At 37.1% G+C, this 23,073-nt stretch overlaps 1 protein-coding gene across 5 annotated transcripts in view; it reads right to left on the bottom strand.

Annotated features, from left to right (window-relative positions):
• MSH3 (mutS homolog 3) overlaps nucleotides 1-23,073 on the bottom strand; it is a 185,460-nt gene that overhangs the window by 12,630 nt on the left and 149,757 nt on the right. For 3 of the 5 annotated variants that reach the window (XM_007113660.3, XM_007113661.3, XM_007113662.2), the window contains exons 20-21: nucleotides 21,469-21,626; nucleotides 2,195-2,381 (exon numbers count right to left, since the gene is read on the bottom strand). In XM_007113660.3, coding sequence (XP_007113722.2) covers nucleotides 2,195-2,381; nucleotides 21,469-21,626 — 345 coding nt within the window. Of the gene's footprint in view, nucleotides 1-2,194; nucleotides 2,382-18,941; nucleotides 19,228-19,404; nucleotides 19,521-19,819; nucleotides 20,006-21,468; nucleotides 21,627-23,073 lie in introns of those variants that run through there. The other 2 variants (XR_008618074.1, XM_055086643.1) reach the window with 2 other exon arrangements.

Genomic DNA, 23,073 nt, shown 5'->3' with positions numbered 1-23,073 from the left:
TGGGCCCGTGAGCCATGGCCGCTAAGCCTGCGTGTCCGGAGCCTGTGCTCCGCAACGGGAGAGGCCACAACAGTGAAAGGCCCACATACCGCAAAAAAAAAATAAAATAAAATAAAAAATAAGAGGCCCTGGGCCAAAACCACCCAGCCAGGCTGCTCCCAAATTTCTCACCTCCAGATACTCTGAGAGACAATAAATGATTATCGTTGTTTTAAGCCACTAAGTTTCAGGGTATTTTGTTATGCAGTCATAGTAACTGATACACTGCTATAGCGTAGATACAATTAAAGGAAACTCAAAGTTGACAAATTCAGCTCTGTCATAATTTGTTCCTGAAGGCTCAAAATAAAGGAATGTCTTAATTAATCTATTTTTTATTAAATGAAAGATTCTTTAAATTCTGTAGTGCTTTACAATTTTCCGAAGTTTCACACACATGATTTCATATAACCCCATAATAACCCTTTTTCCCCTTACCCCTAAAAAGCCCCTCCCTGCTTCCTTCTCCCCACTAGTTTGCTCTCTGTATCTGTGAGTCTGCTTCTTTTTTGTTATATTCATTAGTTTGTTGTATTTTTTGATTCCACATAAGTGATATCATACAGTATTTGTCTTTCTCTGTCTGACCTATTTCACTTAGCATAATGCCCATCCATGTTGCTGCAAATGGCAAAATTCCATTTTTTTTTTACAGCTGAGTCGTATCCTTTTTTTAAAAACATCTTTATTGGAGTATAATTGCTTTACAATGGTTAGTTTCTGCTTTATAACAAAGTGAATCAGCTATACATATACATATATCCCCATATCTCCTCCCTCTTGCATGAGTAGTATTCTTAAATGAATGTTTAAAAAGTGTGTTTTGGAGGCAGATATAGAACTATACTGAACCTGTAGTTTCTACAATGATTAAAGAAATGTTCCTGAGCTATATCTTTTTGAAGAATACAGAATTTCTTTAAAGATAAAAAGTATTTATTTTAAAACAGAAAATACGTCATCATTAATTATGTAATCTAACTGAATGTTTAAACAAAAAACTGAGGGCCACAAAACTTTAAAGAAAAGGGGATTTTATTTTTGCAAAGAAATACGAGCAAAAATGTGCTTTTATTGGCTATTTAAGGAAGAAAGGAAGAAATGAAAATGGAAGGAAGACACAGAGAAAAAGAAAAGTGTAAAAAGTAGAGAACAAAATAGAAAAAGAAAAACCAAAGAAGAGACAAGGTTCAGGGGCAGGTGCTAAGGTGAGAGAAAAAAAGGAGAAATCAAAATGAACAAAAACAGAGACAGTTAATAAAGGGGACAGTTTGATGGAGATGACAGGGGTGCAAAGTTTGACACAAACAAAAGTTCACATTCAGATGCTTAGAAACGAACTCTGGGGCTTCCCTGGTGGTGCAGTGGTTAAGAATCCACCTGCCAATGCAGGGGACATGGGTTCGATCCCTGGTCGGGAAGATCCCACGTGCTGCGGAGCAACCAAGCCCGTGCACCTCAACAACTGAGCCTGCGCTCCAGAGTCTGTGAGCCACAACTACTGAAGCCCGCGTGCCTAAAGCCTGTGCTCCGCAACAAGAGAAGCCACCGCAATGAGAAGCCCACGCACCGCAATGAAGAGTAGCCCCCACTCGCCACAACTAGAGGAAGCCCACGCACAGCAACAAAGACCCAAAGCAGCCAAAAAAAAAAAAAAAAGAAATGAACTCTAAAAAAACAAAAGACACATGCACTGAAGGTGTTACTAAGAAAGAGACACCGAAAGATCAGATCAAAAGTCTTATAAGGAGATCTTCTAGGATATTGTTGAAAAAAGTATTTCACAGGGCAAAACTGGCACTATCTCTTATTTGGTTCTTTTCTCAAGGATTGGGTTGCAGGTGGATGGGCCCTGCTCTTGATTTAGTTTGCCAAGGAGAGTAAGATACAGTTCTAGGTGGAAATATTGCCAAGGAGGCCTTTCTCCTACTGACCAGGTTTATTCTGCCTCAGCAAAAGAAAGCAAGACACATCAAAGAACTACAAACGTTACTTAGGGCCAAATCTACCTGAGTTCCATGTATAGCATTTGAATGATCAATTGCAGGAACAGGATCAACTGCAGGATAATATTGAATATTTTGAAACTGAGGTCAGGAAAAAAATTTATATAGTATGCACCATTCCTGTACAAAAAGGTATGCAAGATACTTACATCTCTAATAAAATGCTCAAGTGTAGCATAAGCAATGGCGATTCCATCATGGGTGCTTGTCCCTCTTCCCAATTCATCCAAGATAACCAAGGACTGTGATGTTGCTTTTCTTATTATTTCTGCTGTATCAGACAGTTCTTCCATAAATGTACTCTGTCCTTTATATATGTTATCTGCAGCCCCCATCCTACAAACAAGAGGACAAAATCCTGATTTTCCTCTGAACTTCATTATTAGGAAGCCAGACATTATTTTCTGAATTATTTTCTGAACAATAACTATAAAAGATCCCTACAGGGGTCTATGTACTTTGAGCCAATAACAGCTGAAATTGTATTAAACAAAAGAAAATATGTTCGATATAAAGAGTGTCTAACATCAAATGGCACTGTATAGAAACATTCTGGGTAGAACCTGAGGTACTGGACAGAGCTCTTGAAAAGCAGGGAAACCTCTGACTCGGCCTCTTTCTGACCAATCATTTCAAATCAAGGTTTTGGTACTCACAGGGGAAAACAACGCTTCTCTGTATCACTATGTGAAAATCCATGAGTACTAGGATGCTGTACAATCAAAGGCTTTTTCCAGTGTTTCCTGAAGAAGATTCCACACCGATATTACAAATTAAAGTACCATGTTGAAATAAAACTTTTTTTTTCTTTTTACTAGAACTAGAATTATGGAGGTTTAAATAACCTCAGACACCTAATACAGGTTCCTAACGTGGACTTCATGGAACAGTGTTCTTAGAGATGTCAAGAAACAGGTTCAAAAGATGTAAGGGTTCTTTCCTGTAAGACTTCATAGAGCCTTTAATATTCTACTACATATTGTGCATTTCTTACACCTGATCTAGTACACAGCATTTCTAACTCATTTAACCATGGACCCTTGAAACTTCTCCTGGAGCACCTTCTGACAATAATGGTTTACAGAACACATTTGGGAGAATGTAAAAAGAAATCTGGGGGGAAAAATTAGGTATTTGCACGCCAGGTCATGCAGTTTGCAGCAAAACCTAGAATTCAGACTCTGACCCACTTAGCCAGCTTTGTGGACGCTGGTGACTATTTTCTCAGCAAAATACCTTCATCAATTTAGTTTTTCTACAACAGTTCACATGTGACCTACAGCAGCATAATATGTCTCTTATTTCTGGAAAAACTCATGGTAAAACCGAGCCTTAACGATACTGTGGCTGGAGCCATGTACTGGGCAGGAGCAATGGAGTATGATGCCCACCCCCTCACTTCCAAAGACTGGTGGCACCTTAGGAGAACTGCTCCAGTAATCAGTGGCATTTAGAAACCGTTATTAACTACATCTATGATGGAGGTGATAGTGCTGTCAATTCTATTTTAAAATCGATAACTACAAAACATAATTTCTGAAATGTTACTAACTCAGGAGCATTCTGGTTACTTTTTCAAAGTTTAAATCCTGTTATTTACCTCAATTTTCAATGTTTACTTTACTAATATGTTCCCTACCACAAAGCAAGAATATTAAACTTTCCTATCCCTGCAACCACTCTGAATTCTTCAGAACCATAATGTTTGATTCTCACTTAACAATGTTTGATTTTATTCCTGACAGGTTGTGAACTGACAAAAAGAACATATCTTTCGCTGATGATAAAATAGCTCTGATAAGGCAGATATCTGGGGGCGGGTATCTTTCATTCAAGAGTTAGAAAAACAAGCAAGCACTGGCTAAGATTTTAATGCAACAGTTTACGTATACTTAAGTGCTTTCTAGAAATACTACGGTAAAAGAATGGTCTCACTGGGAACTGCAGGAATTGTAGAATGCTTTGGGGAAAGATATTCTAAGGTGAGATTTCAAATCAGGAGGGAAGGCTGAATGATCAGTCAATAAAAAAAGATGGTAGCTAATTGGTTCTTTCAGGAAAAAAAAAAAAACAAAAAACCGACAACATACAAAGATGTGTCCCTACTCACACCATATTCCAAAATCAATGTATATGAATTTAAAAGTTGAATGTAAAAATAGAAACCATACACATACCAAGCAGTCTAGATGAAATTTAATCTCTAGACAGGTGGGTGGATGGCTTTATATACATGGCATCAAAACATGTGTGTAGCAAAACGCCATGGTACCAACGTGTCTTACGGTATTACAGGGTTTCTGTCCTTAAGGAGGTCAGGCCAGATTTCAGGGGATCGTGGGTGTATTTTTATTAAACAATGCTCCCAACTCTACTATTAGACCAGTAGTTTTCACATACCTTTTACCTGTTAAATCCTTTGTTCACATGAAATTTTACAAAGAAACTCACTCTGCCAATGTGATCAAAGGAACGCTGATTTTGTCAAGAACCCAGCACTATGAGGCCTTGCTTCCCCTTCTAGAGGGGGCTCTGTGGGACTCCTAACACCCTGTAGAACAGTCTGAAAGCCACTCCATTATAGGAGCCAAAACATTTTTTCACAATTCTATTTTTCCATAGCACGTGATGATAAAGTAGCAATGCTGCCCAGCAGACACTAAAGAAATGGTGGCGCCTTAACCAGTCACTGAAGCCACTGGGGAAGTATGTGTTTGTAACTGTGGGAACTGTTTATTGATAAAAATATTTTCTGTTAACTTCTCTTAAGAAATTTCCTTTAAGGAATTCCTCCTCTTAAATTTATTTTTCCAATAAATTTCAGCAATATAAAGATTTTATATGATTCTGCTGGACACAGAATTTTATCAATAAATCCATTTTCCTTTTGGTCTTGGTTACTAGGAAACAACTGGACAGCACCTTATAATGACAAATAGCAACACTGACTTTATCTTAGGTTTCTATCCTTACTTGTCCTTCATCTTTGAATGCCATTTTACTTTCTTATTGTCCTGCTCTATTGTATATATCCCAGTAAACTGTCTAAAATAAGTTTTGGAAATAAGGCAGGGTATAACACCATTAACAAAAGGTCTGTAATTTTCTATTAATCCAACAAGCATTTACAACACATCCTACTGGACAATGATTCTGAAATTTTTCAAATGTTAAAATATGTTAGAGATTTAAGGAATTCAGAACATATGTCATTATTATCATTCTGCCTGTATTTGTATTCAAATGCAGGGAAAAATAGAAAATGCATTCTTTAGGTTTCATCTCAGAGTAAGTTTGCTCTGACAGGTTACAGATAAGTGATTAAGAAAAAAAAATCACTCTGATATTTTTAGGAGTGGTGGCTGGCTGACTAATCTTTCTAATCCCCTACTCCCTCCTCGTCTAACCCTTATATAGGTCAACAAAGCTTAATAAAGCATTAATGGAGAAAAGAAATTACTACTTTGTTGAATCAGTTTCTAAAATCAAGAACACTTTCATGAAAATTTAAACAAGGGTTTGTTTTTATGAGGTCTTGATATTTTGAGATAACATTCTAGATGTTTCTAAATTATAGCAAATAGGGTGGGGCTCTGTCCCTTCAAACCACAATCTCTGGGTCTTATAAAAGGAAAATGCTAGCATGAGAGAGAAATTCTGAAATTAACAGGTGGAAAAAAGGATTCTTTATATTGAATGATAAGTAATTGGAGCTTAAATATGAAAACTGTTAACTAGAGGAAATGATTATTGTAGTGCATCAGGATTTTTTTGGACATACCTTAACTGCTTTTAAAATAATATATACGTACATATATTTTACACATATAAAACTAAAATTTACCATTTTAAAAAAAAATTATTTATTTATGGCTCTGTTGGGTCTTTGTTGCTGTGCTTTCTCTAGTTGTGGCGAACTGGGGCTACTCTTTATTGCAGTGAGTGGGCTTCTCCTTGTGGTGGCCTCTCTTGTGGAGCACAGGCTCTAGGCACGCGGGCTTCAGTAGTTTTGGCATGCAGGCTCAGTAGTTGTGGCTCTTGGGCTCTAGAGCGCAGGCTTAGTAGTTGTGGCACACGTAAAATTTACCATTTTAACACTTCTTAGGTGTATAATTCAGTGGTATTAAGCACATTCACAATGTTGTGCAATCATCACTACTATCCATTAGCAGAACTTTTTCATCCTCTCAAAATAACCCATCAAAAAATAATTCCCTGTTCTTCTCTCCCCTCACCCTCTGCCTCTATGAATCTGCCTCTTCTAGTTCCTCAGATAAGTGAAATCATACTCTATTTGTCCTGTAAGTGTTCTGTATAGGAGGGCTTTTATATTAGCTAATTTTGCCTTCTTTTTGGAATTGAAGATGTTCTACTCACTTCACTTCGCTAAAAACTCTGCAGAATTCTGTACGGTATGGGTGTTTTAGCTTGGTTTTTTTTTGCATATTATGTAAATTTTACAGAAGGAAATAATCTCCTGAATAGCAAAGTACTCTAACTTAAGAAGGATGGTGTAAGAAAGAAAAAAATAGTTAAAGTCTAAGAAGAGAAAAAAGGCTTCAAAAGAATACCAAATATTGAAAGATGTGTAGATACAGCATGGTATTGAAAAGGTATAAAAAATGTGAAGTAGTAGATCTGTATCACATTTACACATAAACATTAACCCAGCAATGGAATGAAATCACAAATAATTTACCACTACACGTGTGCATTTTTTAAAAGCCTGGAAGGCCATACACCTAAAGGACGATTTCCAGGTAGTGGAATTACCGGTGATTTAAATTTTTTTCCTTTTTGAGCTTTTCTATAGTTTTAAATGAACAAGGTTTACGGTATCATTAGAAAAACAAATGTTACTTTAAAAATCACAGTACATTTAAAACACTTTATACTCTATTGATACATTTAAAACACTTTATACTCTACTGTATCATTGTGTTAAGACAAGGCAAAATGATTGCAATTACCAAGATAAATAACCAGCTTTTTTCTACCAATATCAAAAACACCTCATTAGCAGCAATGAAATTATTATAATAGATAATGAAAAAGGTTTCTTTATCTAGGGTAATTGTTTCTACTAACAGCTGCAATCAGATCACACTATAGTATTTAAAGTCAATTTGTAACAGCTATTACAGCGAACTACAAATATAACCAAGCAAAAAAACACTACAACAATCTTTCAGTGTCAATGGAAACATAGCTGAAAATCAAGGCAGCAATCCAGGAAAATGCCAAACTTGTATTGGCTCACATGAAACCATGTTCACTAGAACCACCTACAAAGCACATGCAGGCCACAAAAGGACACAGGTGTTTTCCTATCAAAGGAAACCCACAGTGTGCTGACTGGGCAAATCATTCCCCAACACATCTACTTGTCTATTCAGTGGGATAGTCCCAAGAAATTCAAAGGAAAATATTTAACTATTTCTTAACTATTACCTGTGAAACAACACAAATAATTAAGGCCATCAAAGCAAGGATAAATCAGTCATGAGGGAAAAGACTAACCAGATTAATTAATAAGATCAATACAGGGAAACGTGACACAACCAGAGGAGGCATTCTTATAACCGAACTCACACTATGAGCTCGAGCAAATCAGAATCTCTGTTTCTGTTTTTCCTTCTGTAAAATGTCAAGTGGTGAAACTAAATAATAGCTCCTAAACCTGGATATGTTTCTGAGTCACTTGCAGAGGTTCTTTTTTTAAAATATTTTTTTTCAATTGAAGTATAGTTGATTTACAATGTCATATTAGTTTCAGGTGTACAGCACAGTGATTCAGTTATATATATATAAATATACGTGTGTGTGTGTGTGTATTCTTTTTCAGATTCTTTTCACTTATAGGTTATTACAAAATATTGCGTAGAGTTCCCTGTACTATACGGTAGGTACCTGTTGGTTATCTATTTTATAAACAGTAGTGTGTATATATTAATCCCAACCTCCTAATTTATCTCCACCCCTTTCCCCTTTGGTAGCCGTAAGTTTGCTTTCTATGTCTGTGGGGCTATTTCTGCTTTGTAAGTAAGTTCAATTGAACCTTTTTTTAAGATTCCACATATAAGGGATATCATATGATATTTTTCTTTCTGTCTGACTTCACTTAGCATGATAATCTCTAGGTCCATCCATGTTGCTGCAAATGGCATTATTTCATTCTTTTCTATGGCTGAGTAATATTCCATTGTGTGTGTATACACACACACAATCACACACACACACACACACACAAACACACCCCACATCCTCTTTATTCAGTCATCTGTCAAAGGACATTTAGGTTGCTTCCATGTCTTGGCTACTGTAAACAGTGCTGCAATGAACACTGGGGTGCATGTACCTTTTTGAATTATAGTTTTCTCCAGATATATGCCCAGTAGTGGGACTGCTGAATCATATGGCAACCCTATTTTTAGTTTTTTAAAGAACATCCAAACTGTTCTTCATAGTAGCGGTACCAATTTACATTCCCACCAACAGTGTAGGAGGGTTCCTTTTTCTCCACACCCTTTCTAGCATTTATTATTTGTAGACTTTTTGATGATGGCCCTTCTGACTGGAGTGAGATGATACCTCATTGTAGTTTTGATATCCATTTCTCTAATAATTAGCAATGCTGAGCATTTTTTCATGTGCCTGTTGGCCATCTGGATGTCTTCCTTGGAGAAATGTCTACAGATTCAATGCAATCCCTATCAAATTACCAAGGGCATTTTTCACAAAACTAGAACAAAAATTTAAAAATTTGTATGGAAACACAAAAGACCCTGAATAGCCAAAACAATCTTTTTTTTTTTTTCGGTACGCGGGCCTCTCACTGTTGTGGCCTCTCCCGTTGCGGAGCACAGGCTCCGGACGCGCAGGCCCAGCGGCCATGGCTCATGGGCCCAGCCGCTCCGCGGCATGCGGGACCCTCCCAGACCGGGGCACAAACCCGTGTGCCCTGCACCGGCAGGCAGACTCTCAACCACTGCGCCACCAGGGAAGCCCCAAAACAATCTTGAGAAAGAAAAATGAAGCTGAAAGAATCAGGCTCCCTGACCTCAGACTATACTGCAAAGCTATAGTAATCAAAACAGTATGGTACTGGCACAAAAACAGACACACAAATCAGTGGAACAAGATAGAAAGCCCAGAAGTAAACCCATGTACCTATGGTCAAATAATCTACAACAAAGGAGGTAAGAATATACAATGAAGAAAAGACAGTCTCTTCAATAAGTGGTGCTCCAAAAACTGGACAGTTACATTTAAAAGAATGAAATTAGAACATTCTCTAACACCATACACAAAAACAAACTCAAAATGGATTAAAGACCTAAATGTAGGACCAGATACTATAAAACTCCTAGAGGAAAATATAGGCAAAAAGCTCTTTGATGTATATTACAGCAATATTTTTTTGTATCTGTCTCCTAGAGTAATTTTTTTGTATCTGTCTACTACAGTAATAAAAACAAAAATAAACAAATGAGACCTAATTAAACTTAAAAGATTTTGCACACCAAAGGAAACTGTAAACAAAATGAAAAGACAGCCTACAGAATGGGAGAAAATATTTGCAAATGATGCAACTGACAAGGGATTAATTTCCAAAAATATAAGAACAGCAAACAGCCCAATCAAAAATGGGAAGACCTAAGCACGAGTTCTTTATTACAAAGTCCAGGAGTCTCCTTCATCATACCGATATCAACTGTATCTCCAGGGAATCTACATTCCAGGGACATGCCTGGAATCTGCACTTAGAACTAAACGAAACTAAACCCTCAGGTGACTTTGAAGCATTAAATTCATACAACCACTTCCCATCAAAAAGATGAAGTGAGATATCTCCTGTTTGGCAGACACAGCTACAGGAGCTAAATAAACCAGAGAGGCACTCATAAGGCAACATTTCTGTTGCCAATAAAATTCTCAACAGCCCACTCATTTCGTAAAATATAATGTGGTTTTTAGTGCTGGTATTTACTACCAACTAGAAGACATGTACTCAGTCAAGATATTTTCCTTCTGTCCAAGAAGTATACCTATATTTTAATAGAGTACAAATACTCCACAGTAGGTACTCAATCAATATGTGCTGAATTAAACTAAATTCGGCAAACAAACCAGTTATCATCCACACAGCCAAAAGCAAACATTTAAGATAATTTAATTTAAGCATTTGAAGACCTATTACCTTCCAATTCTCTCTCAAAGTAAACACAATGGTGCGATTCTGGGTACAAAGCATTCCTGAAGCTGGGGACCATAAGAAAGAGTTTACGTGGGGAGGGTGGCATGAAAATTATTAACCAGAGGCCACTTAATGTAAATACCCCTTTCTACCAACATTTAATTGACATAAATTATGCTGAGAGAAGCCAATTGTTTTGTTGTTTTTTTTTTCAACCAGACTTAATAATTCATTGCTTTTCTAAAACTTAATTACTGAGTCCAAAAAGTTGAATGAGGTTTAAGTTTCCACTTATCAGGATAATAAGAAACAGATCTTAATTCAGTGATGCACTCAAAGATGTTAATAATCCTTGGAAATATGTGTCTAGAAATATAATATTTCACCAATGAGTACATATATCACCAATTAGGGCCAAATGTATATGTTTGCCAAAATTCTACTTTTAAAAAATCCTTCTTATTCAGAGAAAGGTTCATGAGGTTACAACATCCAGAAAAAGACTCCCAAAGCCTCCTATTTATAACTTTTCATGCATTTATTTATTCTTCTTATGGCACAGCGCACACCACATAGTAGGCACTCAATGAATATGGAATATGGAAAACATGAATTTAAACCTAGTGTTGGAAATGTCCAGTTAATAATGCAAAATAACCCATTTAAAGATAAAGTTTGGGAATTCCCTGGCAGTCCAGTGGTTAGGACTCCATGCTTCCACTGCACGGGGCACGGGTTCAATCCCTGGTTGGGGAACTAAGATCCCGCATGCCACGCGGCATGACCATAAAAAAAGAGACAAAGTTTGGAGCCAAATTTTATGCACACATCTGCTAGATTTTAATATTTTTTCCATTGAACGCAAAAAGGGTTTGAAGTGATTTAGAATAACAAAATATTTATAACAGAAGTTACAATGACTATGAAAGTAAGATTACAAGCCATATAGTAGATGCTCAAATATGAGACAGCAAATTTAGCATGAGCTTTTAAAATGCTAATTTTAGGGTCTCACTTTGAAGATTCCAATATAATAGGTCTGTGACAGGCCTTAGAAAGCAGCATTTTAAACAAGCATCTCTGATTCTGATGCAGCTGTTCTAAGAATCATGCTAGAGAAATACTCATGGAGAAATACTTCCATATAAGAAGAGATGCGGAAAACTAAAGCAAATTTGTTTCTACACTTGTGCCTTAAATTTAGGTCTTAACCTCTTGGCAGTCAAGACAAAAAGGAATTAAAAGGGAAGCAGCCATTGGCTGAAAACACGAGGCCTGGCAGTTTGTCAGGGAAGGCCAATAAATTGCTTCAAATCTCTTTATAAACAGGCACAGCATGCACATGGAGAGAAAAAAATTCCTTCGCATTAATAAAATGTGGTTTATCAGATGCTACTTCATGTAAAAGATATTAATAGAAATGAAAATGCTCTTATGACCAATTTTTGAGACTATATAGAAACATCATCAAATGGGTATTTCTTGTTCTAATTAATTTAAATCATAGGGACAAACTTTTACACACTGCTGGTGGGATTCTAAACTGGTCCATGTTCCTTGAAGAACAAGAAAGATGCACATTCCTTACACTCTATGGTCCCACTCCTAGATAAAGCCCAGAATCAGAAAACTCACACATGTACTAGATGTGTGTAAGACAGGTATCAGCACTGTTGATATTTGCAACAAATTTGAATCATATTAGATATTAATCAAGAAAAATGGATAAACTATGATACATGCATACAATGGACTATCATAATTAGAGAAAAATGAGTGAACTAGAATTATATGCATCCATATGGATGAAGTTCATAAATATAACATTGAGGGGGAAAAAGCCACTTGCAGAAGAATGACGTTTAAAAGCATACCAAACATAAAGTTTAAAAGCATACCAAATAATTCCATATATTATTTCAAAACATACCTATGTAGTAAAAATATAGAGAAACTCATGAAATAAAAACCAGAGTCAAAAAGGGTTACTCTGGATGGGGTGGAGGGGAACAGGACCAGGGAGGATTATGGGTTCAGTTGGATTGGCAATGCTTTATTTCTTTAGTAGGTTGGAAGCTACATGGGGGATTGTAATATGTCTGAATAATTTCACAATAAACAAATGAAAAATATGAGGTTATAATATTAAACCATATCCTAGTAAAAATTTAAAATCCTAGGGATATAACTGAATGTGGTCCACACAGACTCCTTTCCAATGGTAACAGGAAGGTAAGGTGAGGACAGGGGGAATGGACAGGAAACAGGGTCCTTCTATTAGAGCAGTGCATCCCAGATGGAGGTCTCAGAGCTTAAAGGTCAGGGAACCTCTGCATAGCAGACACACCATAGCCAATAAAAGTGTGAGACTAATCTGTAAGAACTGACAGGGAAATTCAGTTTCTCCCAGGTTAGGAAATAAAAGCAAGCTACATAATAATAATGCTTAGTATAAGACCATTTAAAAGAGAAGACTTATGTATACCTCTAAACTTGTGGAAAGTTACATGAAAAACCATAAATAGATGCTGACCTGTAGAGAAGTAAACATTTCACTTAATACCCTACTACACTGTAAATAGTTTTCATAATAAGCTTCTCTTGCTTTTAGAATTAAATAACTGAGCTCTCCAGCAAGGGCTTGGGGAAATGCTTCTCAGCCTTGCCCACATTTCAAAACCACCTGGACACATGTAAAATTCAAATTCCCAGACCCTGCCCCAGGCCAACTTAGAACCTCTGAGGGCAGGGTCCAGGTTTCAACATACTTTAAAAGCTCCATTAAAAAAAAATCCAATGTACATTAAGGGTTAAAAAAATCAAAAGATATTAAATGTGCAGAGGGCAATGTTTCTGTTATGAAAATTAAAGACACCAGTCTTGCATACTGATCTGACAGAAAGCCATCAATTCCTAAAGGAGGAAGAACTAGGGCTACTTAGAGGCTGGGTTAAAACTTCGGAAAAATAAGGTCTGATATGCTGTTGGGAAGGTTTAAAGCTTAGAGCCCCAAATTCCATGCTACTGAGTAGGGAAGAGAAGCCTGTCCTGGGAAAAAGTATTCCCAGACAATGACCATATATGCATTTCATTAGACACCTATGAAACATCTCATTTTGACTGACATAACCCTTAACATTTTTGGGGCAGGGGAGTACTTTTGTTACCTGTTTATTTCAGAATTTTGAAAATATTCATAAGCCAAACTAAAGAAAAGTCACCATAATCCCGTATCTTTTACGCTATTTTGGAATGCAGCCTTCTATCTAGATGGTTTTCTCTGCATATATTTACATATATAATTTGTCATACAAAAGTGGAATCAAACTGAATGCCAAGCTTCATAACCAGCTCTTGTTCAGGTATTGTAATAAGAATATTCTTTCATGTAATACTACTTCTGGATTGGCCCATCAGGACCAGGTAACTATAAAATGTATCCCCAAGTAGATGAATAAACTAATGTGTTTGCAGGACTTAATAACTCAGAATGAATACTACTATACTGAAACAATGAATTTGGTGTTGGCAAGGTTTAGAGTGCGGAATATTTGGTTAACTTCTTTCAAGGATGACAGCTAAGACCAGCACTTTGCAGTGATTTCACACCCTTTAAAAATTATTCTCAAAATCTGGTATTATCACACTTTTTGTTTTATAGATGTGAGACCTGAGGCTAAGTTTAGAAAAGGAGTACTATACTAATATATATATGAAGACAGACTTTTAATCCAAAATACTAATGACACAGACTCTAGAAGAAGGAACAAAGCTCAAATTTATTGAGTACCTATTACATACCAGGCACTTCATGTACTTAATTCCCACAATAATCTGTGATTAAGCAGTATTATCTCCATTTTATAGATGGAAAAACTGAGACAATGAGAAGTCAAGTAATTTTCCAAAGGTCAGATGGTTGTTAAGTAGCAAAAGTGGGATTTGTACTCAACTATAACTTTTTTTTTTTTAATTCCATGACACCATACTTCTTTCAAGGCTCTAGGTGAATGAAGTAACTAGCACACGGTCAGGAAATTGGTGAACTTGTATTGAGACCTGAGCTTTCTCGCTCTAAAGCTTCCATCCTTTCCCACACATAACCTATCTACTCACATTTTAGGGGCACTTATTATTAGCAAGAGATAAGAGAATCCTACTGACCCATCCAGAACTGGGCAAAGTCTGGGATTTTACCCTATTTATATCAAGTTAAGCCAATATGGTTTCACAGATGCTAGCAAAAGCCATGAAAACCCTGAATCAGAAACAAAGGACTTTTACCCATATTGGTTTGCATCAGCTGTCAAGTCCCGTAAGGGCAAGGCAAAGGGCTCACCATGGATGCTGTGCATGCAGTGGGTTGTATTACAAGGCAGAAAACTGAACTTGAGGATTCACTACTTGTACAACAAAAAGAAGCAAGCTTCCTCTTTGTGGGGAGATATTATTACCTCTTCCCTCAAGATTGATTGCTGCAAGCCCAACCCTGACAAATGCCCAGGTAGGGAGCAATCAGGGGCTTTCTTGGTGTACTCAGTAGGGACATGCAGGGACACTCAGGGCTCATGGCCGACTGCTTTTATAAACATGACCTTAAGGTCCATGAAACAACAACTACTTAAATGGTAAATCATAAGAGAATGTCCCATATTTCAGTGTTTATATCTTTATAATCTATTTATTCCTTTGACTGAAATGATTCTTTGCTAATTAATGTTTTAAAGTTGTGATCAATCTTGCAGTATAGGGACTTCCCTAGTGGTCCAGTGGGTAAGACTGCGCCCCCAATGCAGGGGGCCCAGGTTCGATCCCTGGTCGGGGAACTAGATCCCGCAACTAAGTCCACATGCCGCAACTAAGAAGTCCACATGCCTCAACTAAAAATATCCTGCATGCCACAACAAAGATCCCGTGTGCCGCAACTAAGACCCAGTGCAGCCCCCCCCCGCAAAAAATCCTGAAGTATAAAAGATCAATATCTCTCTGTGTTTCAGATTGATCTAGATATCCAAATAGATTGTTTGATTCATTTGCCCAGACTTCATAGCTTGTGTTACAAACTTTGGCCAAATGTCTGGTTGTCTCTCTTTTCATGACATTAGCAGCCATTTCTAATTATTGCCTAGATCTATAACTACATTAGGGATTGCAAAAAAAGAGGGGGGGATATTCTAATACTATTATTCCTTCTCTGTTAGCTGGAACACTTCCATAAAGAGAAAATTCTTCTCATCATATTTTTGGAAAGGCATGGTAGCTGCATGATTCTTCCCCTTTATTTTTCAATTTTCATTCCCCAAAGGGACTAGTGATTTTTTGTTTTAAGTATCATGAATTCATTCTAATATCCTCTAAGGTGAATGATGCATTTTTTTTAGAATCATAAATTCATGGACATAACATATTCCACTAGATATCCCTCCTCAACATGTTCAAGTCTACCACTCAAAAATAAAACAAGTCCCTTATTGGATCTCTCACCCCCTCTTCCCAGCCAATCTGCTCCGGGGTCACCTACTAATTCTATTTCCTAACCTCTCACTTACTCTCTAACCCTCTTTAACTGGAGTGAGGCCCCACCACTCCACCATAACAGCTCTTGCAAAGGTCACTAGTCATATCCATTTTGCTAAAACCACGGTGGACTTTTCAGCCTTCATCTCATTCAGCCTTTCAGCACTGTGGACCACTTCCTTCCTCCTTGAAGCACTTTTCCCTGTGCTCCCATGACACTGGGATGTCCTGGTTTTCCCCTGCCTCTCTGGGTACTCCTTCTCTGTTGGTTTTTCAAGCTTATCTTCTTACTCAGCCAACTGACATGTTGGCAGTTCTAAGGCTCAGCCTTGGAACATTATCTTCTTCACTATACTTACTCTCTGCCAACATGATCTCATCCACACCCAGGATCTCACTTCCCACTTATACAAAGATGTCTCACAACAAATCTATATTGTTACCTTTCATCTCTCCCTCTGAACTCAAACTTTATATCCAACTGACTACATGACAGCTTCCCTATGGTCTCAGAGTATTGCTACCTACTACATACAAAAACCAAGTCAATACTCAGCCATAAAAAAGAACAAAATAATGCCATTTGCAGCAACATAGATGGACCTAGAGATTAGCATACTAAGTGAAATAAGTCAGACAAGGACAAGTATATGATATCACTCACATGTGGAATCTAATTTTAAAAAATGATACAAATAACTTACTTGCAAAACAGAAACAGACTCACAGATTTCAAAAACAAATTTATGGTTACCAAAGGGGAAATGAGTGGGGGAGGGATAAATTAGGAGCTTGTGATTAACATATATACACTACTATATATAAAATAGATCATCAACAAGAACCTACTGTATAGGTCCTATTGAATATTCTGTAATAACCTACATGGGTAAAGAATCTGAAAAAGAATGAATATATGTATAACTGAATCACTTTGCTGTACACCTGAAACTAACACAACATTGTAAATCAAAAAACCAAAAATAGGGCTTCCCTATTTTTTTAACCACTGCACTGTGGCGCAGTGGTTAAGAATCCGCCTGCCAATGCAGGAGACACGGGTTCGAGCCCTGGTCCGGGAAGATCCCACATGCCGCAGAGCAACTAAGCCCATGTGCCACAACTACTGAGCCTGTGCCCTAGAGCCTTCATGCCGCAGAGCAACTAAGCGCATGTGCCACAACTACTGAGCCTGTGCCCTAGAGCCTTCAAGCCACAGCTACTGAAGCCTGCGCGCCTAGAGCCCGTGCTCCGCAACAACAGAAGCCACCGCAATGAGAACCTGCGCACAGCAACGAAGACCCAACACAGCTATAAATAAATAAATAAATACATACATTTATTTTTTAAAAACCCAAAAATAAAGTCAGGATCCATGGGAAAAAAATCACTCTCTTCCAGTAAATGCCGGCATTCTCCACCCAGATGCACAAACCACTGTCATCACTGAAAATTCCATTTATCTCAGCCTCATATCCCATCTATCACCAAATCCTGTTGATTTATTTCCTGTTATTTATTACCTTTCAAATATGACTCCTTTCCATTTAAACTAACACTACAACCCAGTCCAAACTACTGATACCTCTCACCAAGGCCACCACAAGGGCCTACTGATAAGACTGCGCTGATCAACTGTGTCCTTCCTCCAAACATTCTCTGCATTTCAGCCAATGTAGATGTGATCATACCAAGTCCTGCTTAAAACCCTTCAATGGTTTCCCATGGCTCTTACACAAACTCCTAACACGGCCTACACTTTGTGTAACTTGGCCTTACCTATTGTCTTCAGCTTCATGGAGAATCTTGCTCCCCTAGAGGGCCACCCTTCAGCTGTTGTCTCACTATGGTTTTTTGTAATGTGAAAGAACATTTGCACATGCTGCTTTCTTGGTCTGAAATGCTCTTCTTTCCTTTGATTAGTTAACGCCTCCTTCAGATTACACATCACTTGCTAAAGGAAGCCTTCTCCTAACGTTCCTGACCAGATCAGGTCCCAGCACCACAGGCTGCCACAGCCTCACATACCTAGCCTTTGTAGACTTGTCACAGCTGCAATTTTACATTTCTTTATACAGTTTTTTGGTTTATGCTGATCTTCTCCATCAGGTAAACTTCATGGGAACAGAGACTATGATTGCTTTGTATTCTGACTGCTTGTAATATGTTAGATGCCAAGTTAGTATATGATGGATGAATGAACAAATGAAAATGAATGGATAAAGATCCAAATTTGTTGAATTAATGCACTTTGTCCTTTTCCAGAAGGCTTATATTTGCTCTCACCGAATATACTTTATACAAATATTTTATATACATAAAACAGGTTCTATACATTGGTAAGAATTTTATTATACTAATATTGTAAATATGTTATCATCACAAAGGTTAGTTATTGTTATTATCATTGAATTCATTCCTTGTGGCAGAAACTATTTTCTGGTTACCTTTGAATCCATTCCTGAACACCTGTCCCTTGTCTAACTCCATTATAAAAGCTGGATAAAATCAAATTCATACTTTGTTTTGCTTGTAATTATGGCCATGAGACACAGTGCTGTTTAGCGAAATGTAAGTGAAAGTTTTCTGGGAGGCTTCTGAAAAGGTACTGATTTCCTGAAAAAAAGGAGAAGCTTTTGCGTTCCTTTTCCCTTTTTCCTGATATGAATATCAGCGTGATGTGTGGAGTCACAGCAACCATCTTACAACTATGAGGAGAAGACAACAAAACTGCAGAGCCACTGAAACATCAGAAGTGGTCACCTACTTCAAGCTTCCTTGTTAAATGAGAAAAGTAAACCCTTATTTTCTTTTCTATTACTTGTATCTAAAAACATTCCTGATATTCTGCTAACAAGATTCTCTTCCAGACAAATTACCGTACATTGCCCAAGATATTTTTTCTTTCTTTTTCTCTTCTTTTTATCTTTTTTCTATTGATGAAATTTCTCTGTCACTCCTAATAATGTAACCAAAATAAAATACCTAGTATTTTTTCTTAGGAAATAGAAAATAATAAAAATATTTTTTAAATTTATTATACTGAGTTCATTTACAAATATATGGAGATCAAAATAACATCTGTTTGGTGATATGGCATCAAATATTGGGTTGGCCAAAAAGTGTCTTCAGTTTTTAAGTAAAAAGAAAAGACACATTTTTCATTTTCACCAAGAACTTTATTGAACAACATATTTACAAACTGTTTTGTTCCACTACCTTCTGCCATTTTTCAGGCAACTTCATAATTCCATCTTCCCAAAACTTTTTATCTTTTTGAGCAAAGAACTGTTTACAGTCTTCCAGGGAATTGAAATTTTTTCCTTTAAGAGAATTTTGTAAAGACCGAAATAAATGTAAATCTGAAGGTGCAATGTCTCATGAATATGGTGGATGAATTAGAACTTCCCGGCCAAGCTGTAACAGTTTTTGCCTGGTCATCAAAGAAACATGTGGTCTTGCGTTATCCTGATGGAAGACAATGCATTTTCTGTTAACTAATTATGGACACTTTTCATAGAGTGCTGCTTTCATTCAGTTGGTCTAACTGGGAGCAGTACTTGTTGGAATTAATCGTTTGGTTTTCCAGAAGGAGCTCATAATAGAGGACTCCCTTCCAATCTCACGATGCACACAATACATCACCTTCTATGGATGAAGACCAGCCTTTGGTGTGGTTGGTGGTGGTTCATTTCGCTTGCCCCACGATCTCTTGCATTCCACATGATTGTACAATATTCACTTTTCACCGCCCGTCACAACTTGTTTTAAAAAGAGAACATTTTCATTACGTTTCAGTAGAGAATCGGACGTGGAAATACAGTCAAGAAGGTTTTTTTCACTTAACTTACATGGAACCCAAACATCAAAGCGATTAACATAACCAAGCTGGTGCAAATGATTTTCAATGCTTGATTTGGATATTTTGAGTATGTCGGGTATCTCCCACGTGGTATAACGTTGATTGTTCTCATTGAATGTCTCGATTTGATCGCTATCAACTTCTACTGGTCTACCTGAGAGTATGTTGGGTATCTCCCACGTGGTATAACGTTGATTGTTCTCATTGAATGTCTCGATTTGATCGCTATCAACTTCTACTGGTCTACCTGACCGTGAGCATTGTCCAGCAAGAAATCTCCAGCACAAAAGTTCACAAACCACTTTTGACACATTTGATCAGTCACAGCACCTTCTCCATACATGCAAAAATCTTTTTTTGCGTTTCAGTTGCCTTTTTACCTTTCTTGAAATAATAAAGCATAATACGCTGAAAATGTTGCTTTCTTCTTCCATCTTCAATACTAAAATGGCTACACAAAAATTCACCAATTTTGATGTTTTTGTTTATATGCACGCTGATACGACAGCTGTCACAATACAAACTAACAAAATTGTTTCAAATGAAGGTAAAGACAGCTAAGAACTACTAGAGCCATCTTACGGTAAAAAAGGAACAAACCTTTTAGCCAACCCAACAGAATTTAGGTTGCTTTGCTTTGTTCATTCTCTGATTAAAAACCAAGCCTTAAAGTGTTTTAATGTCTACTCAACTATATGAACCTTAGCATGTGATATATTCGGATGTGTTCAAGGGTCAAATATCAAATATCCAGGAAAATAAATCAGATACTCTACACATATACTTTGACTATACACTATAGACTATATTTACTTTTTCCTAAAAATGTAAGTGTAAGAGGTATAAATAATATTTTAAGAACTGATAAATCTGAGTAAATAGATTAAACTATGAGTCCTAATTGGTGAGACCACGATATTTCACCTATATTCCTAATACGGCATGCAATTTAGGTTTACAGGTTGAGGGTAAGTCTTAGCCAGTTGCATGTTATGTCCTTAGAGCAAAAAAGAATATGAATTAAATTATCTTGGGCCAGTGCCTTTTCCAGTCTGTTGTCAGTTCCCGACCTATAAAATAAGGAGGGTAGACTAGGTGGCAGACTGCTTTATAGAGCCTAGAAGCCAAGTCTCCAAGCATTCTACCTCTTTTTTTTTGAAATTAAGAAAAATTTTATTTTATATTGCAGTATAGTTGGTTTACAATGTTGTGTTAGTTTTAGGTGTACAGCAAAGTGATTTAGTTATACATATGCATATATCTATTCTTTTTCAGATTCTTTTCCCATATAGGTTATTACAGAGTATTGAGTAGAGTTCCCTGTGCTATACAGTATGTCCTTGCTGTTTATCTATTTTATATATAGTAATGTGTATATGTTAATCCCAACCTCCTAATTTATCCCTCCCTCCACCTTCCACGTTGCTGCAAATGGCATTATTTCATTCTGTTTTATGGCTGAGTAATATTCCATTATATATATGTACCACATCTTCTTTATTCATTCATCTGTCGATGGACATTTAGGTTCAAACCTTCTACCTCTGATTAAGGCAGAGCAGATCTGCTTTTATTTGTTTAATTTTCAACTTCTACAAATAATTTCCTTTAAGAAAGAACTCGGTAACTAAAAACAAGTTGAAAATGACCAGACAAAATGATCTCCTAGGTCTCTTCTGATATTAATTTAATGATGAAATGATTTCTTTAAGTTCCTAAATTCTAAACAGCAAAATCCTATATAGCAAATCTGTTCACCTAACTATGTACATAAGAAGAAAATTCATGTGACGATGTGGGCTTGATTTATTGTCAGAAATATATTCAAATAGAACGAATGTTTTTACCTTGTGAAAATGCCATCCACAATTCCAATTGTTGCTTCCTCTGCTGGAACATAGGAGCCAATCTGAGCCATGATAGTAATCAATGCAACTTGCTTTATGTAGGAGCTCTTTCCACCCATGTTTGGTCCAGTAATTATCATTACTCTCTCTGAGTCCCCCTAGAAAATTAAAAAGCAATTTCACTTATTGTACTAGAGGGGCGTCTATGTAATAGCTACAATTTATTCCATAAATGAGAATGCATTAGGCAAAAGATTAAGGTGTGGTGTTTAAATATGTCACTCATTAAGTATCACAAAGGGGAAGAGGAACTTTTTGTCTTCAACTTGAACTGTGCTATTACAGAACAGTGAAGTCTTAGCAGCACACATGGTTGTTTCTGGACTTAAAAAAGGAAATAACAAGAAGCAACCTAAACGAGATAAATACTATGGCTTTCTCTTTAAATAATCATTAATCTGTCTATGTCTGTTTTTTATATTACTTACATTTAAAATCTATCAATTTCCATTTGTCCATACTAAAATTATAGGTATTACACATCTAATTGCAGAAAGCCTTAATCTGGGTTGGTAGCACATGAATATTTTCAGTTAAAGAGGGATAACGGCTAAAGGGATGGATAATACCAAATTCTAGATATTGGTTTTATCAGGATTTAATTACTCACTGGTATTTCACCAGAATAAGTGAAAATGGGAGAAAAGCTGCAACACTTGCAATGATTTAATTTCTAGAACTTACCTGTATTAACTAATTCTAGTACTTGCCATGTATAGACTCATCCTAAGAGAAACTGTCCAGCTGCAGCCCTCTGCAGAGGAGTTAGCCTAAGGCATCCATGTGTTATGCTATGTGGACCCACCACTCTTGGCAATACCTGCCTGGTCAAGAGTAACCAATCGGTAACTGACCAACAGCCTAAGAGGTGGCTTCACATAGGGGTCTTCTGAAACTAATCAACTAATCTCGGGAGCTGAAATCAAGAACCATGGAGAGGTTCAGTCAAATTGGAGGAGAGGTTGAAAAGAAACACAAAATGAGGCTACAAGGCACTGGGGATCATGAGTAAGAAGTTATGAGTAACCAAAAGGTAGGGCAGGGAAAGAAAAAATACAGAAGAGCCAAGAGGAATTAAGAAACTTCATGCAAATAATGGGGGCATTAGAGTAAAGCATTAGAAAATCTTACTATTAAAGGTATTAAAAAGTAAACCTGTTCCGTCTCTAAAGATGTCCCATATCATTTTTTTTTAACATCTTTATTGGAGTAGAATTGCTTTACAATGGTGTGTTAGTTTCTGCTTTACAACAAAGTGAATCAGTTATACATATACATATGTTCCCATATCTCTTCCCTCTTGCGTCTCCCTCCCTCCCACCCTCCCTATCCCATCCCTCTAGGTGGTCACAAACCACCGAGCTGATCTCCCTGTGCTATGCGGCTGCTTCCCACTAGCTATCTAGTTTACATTTGGTAGTGTATATATGTCCATGCCACTCTCTCACTTCATCACAGCTTACCCTTCACCCTCCCCATATACACTACCAAATGTAAAATAGATAGCTAGAGGGAAGCAGCCACATAGCACAGGGAGATCAGCTC

Source organism: Physeter macrocephalus, chromosome 8 (assembly GCF_002837175.3).
Source record: "Physeter macrocephalus isolate SW-GA chromosome 8, ASM283717v5, whole genome shotgun sequence".
Classification (NCBI taxonomy): domain Eukaryota; kingdom Metazoa; phylum Chordata; class Mammalia; order Artiodactyla; family Physeteridae; genus Physeter; species Physeter macrocephalus.
Note: the sequence above shows the minus strand (reverse complement) of the source record. Positions and strands in the feature narration are given on the sequence as shown.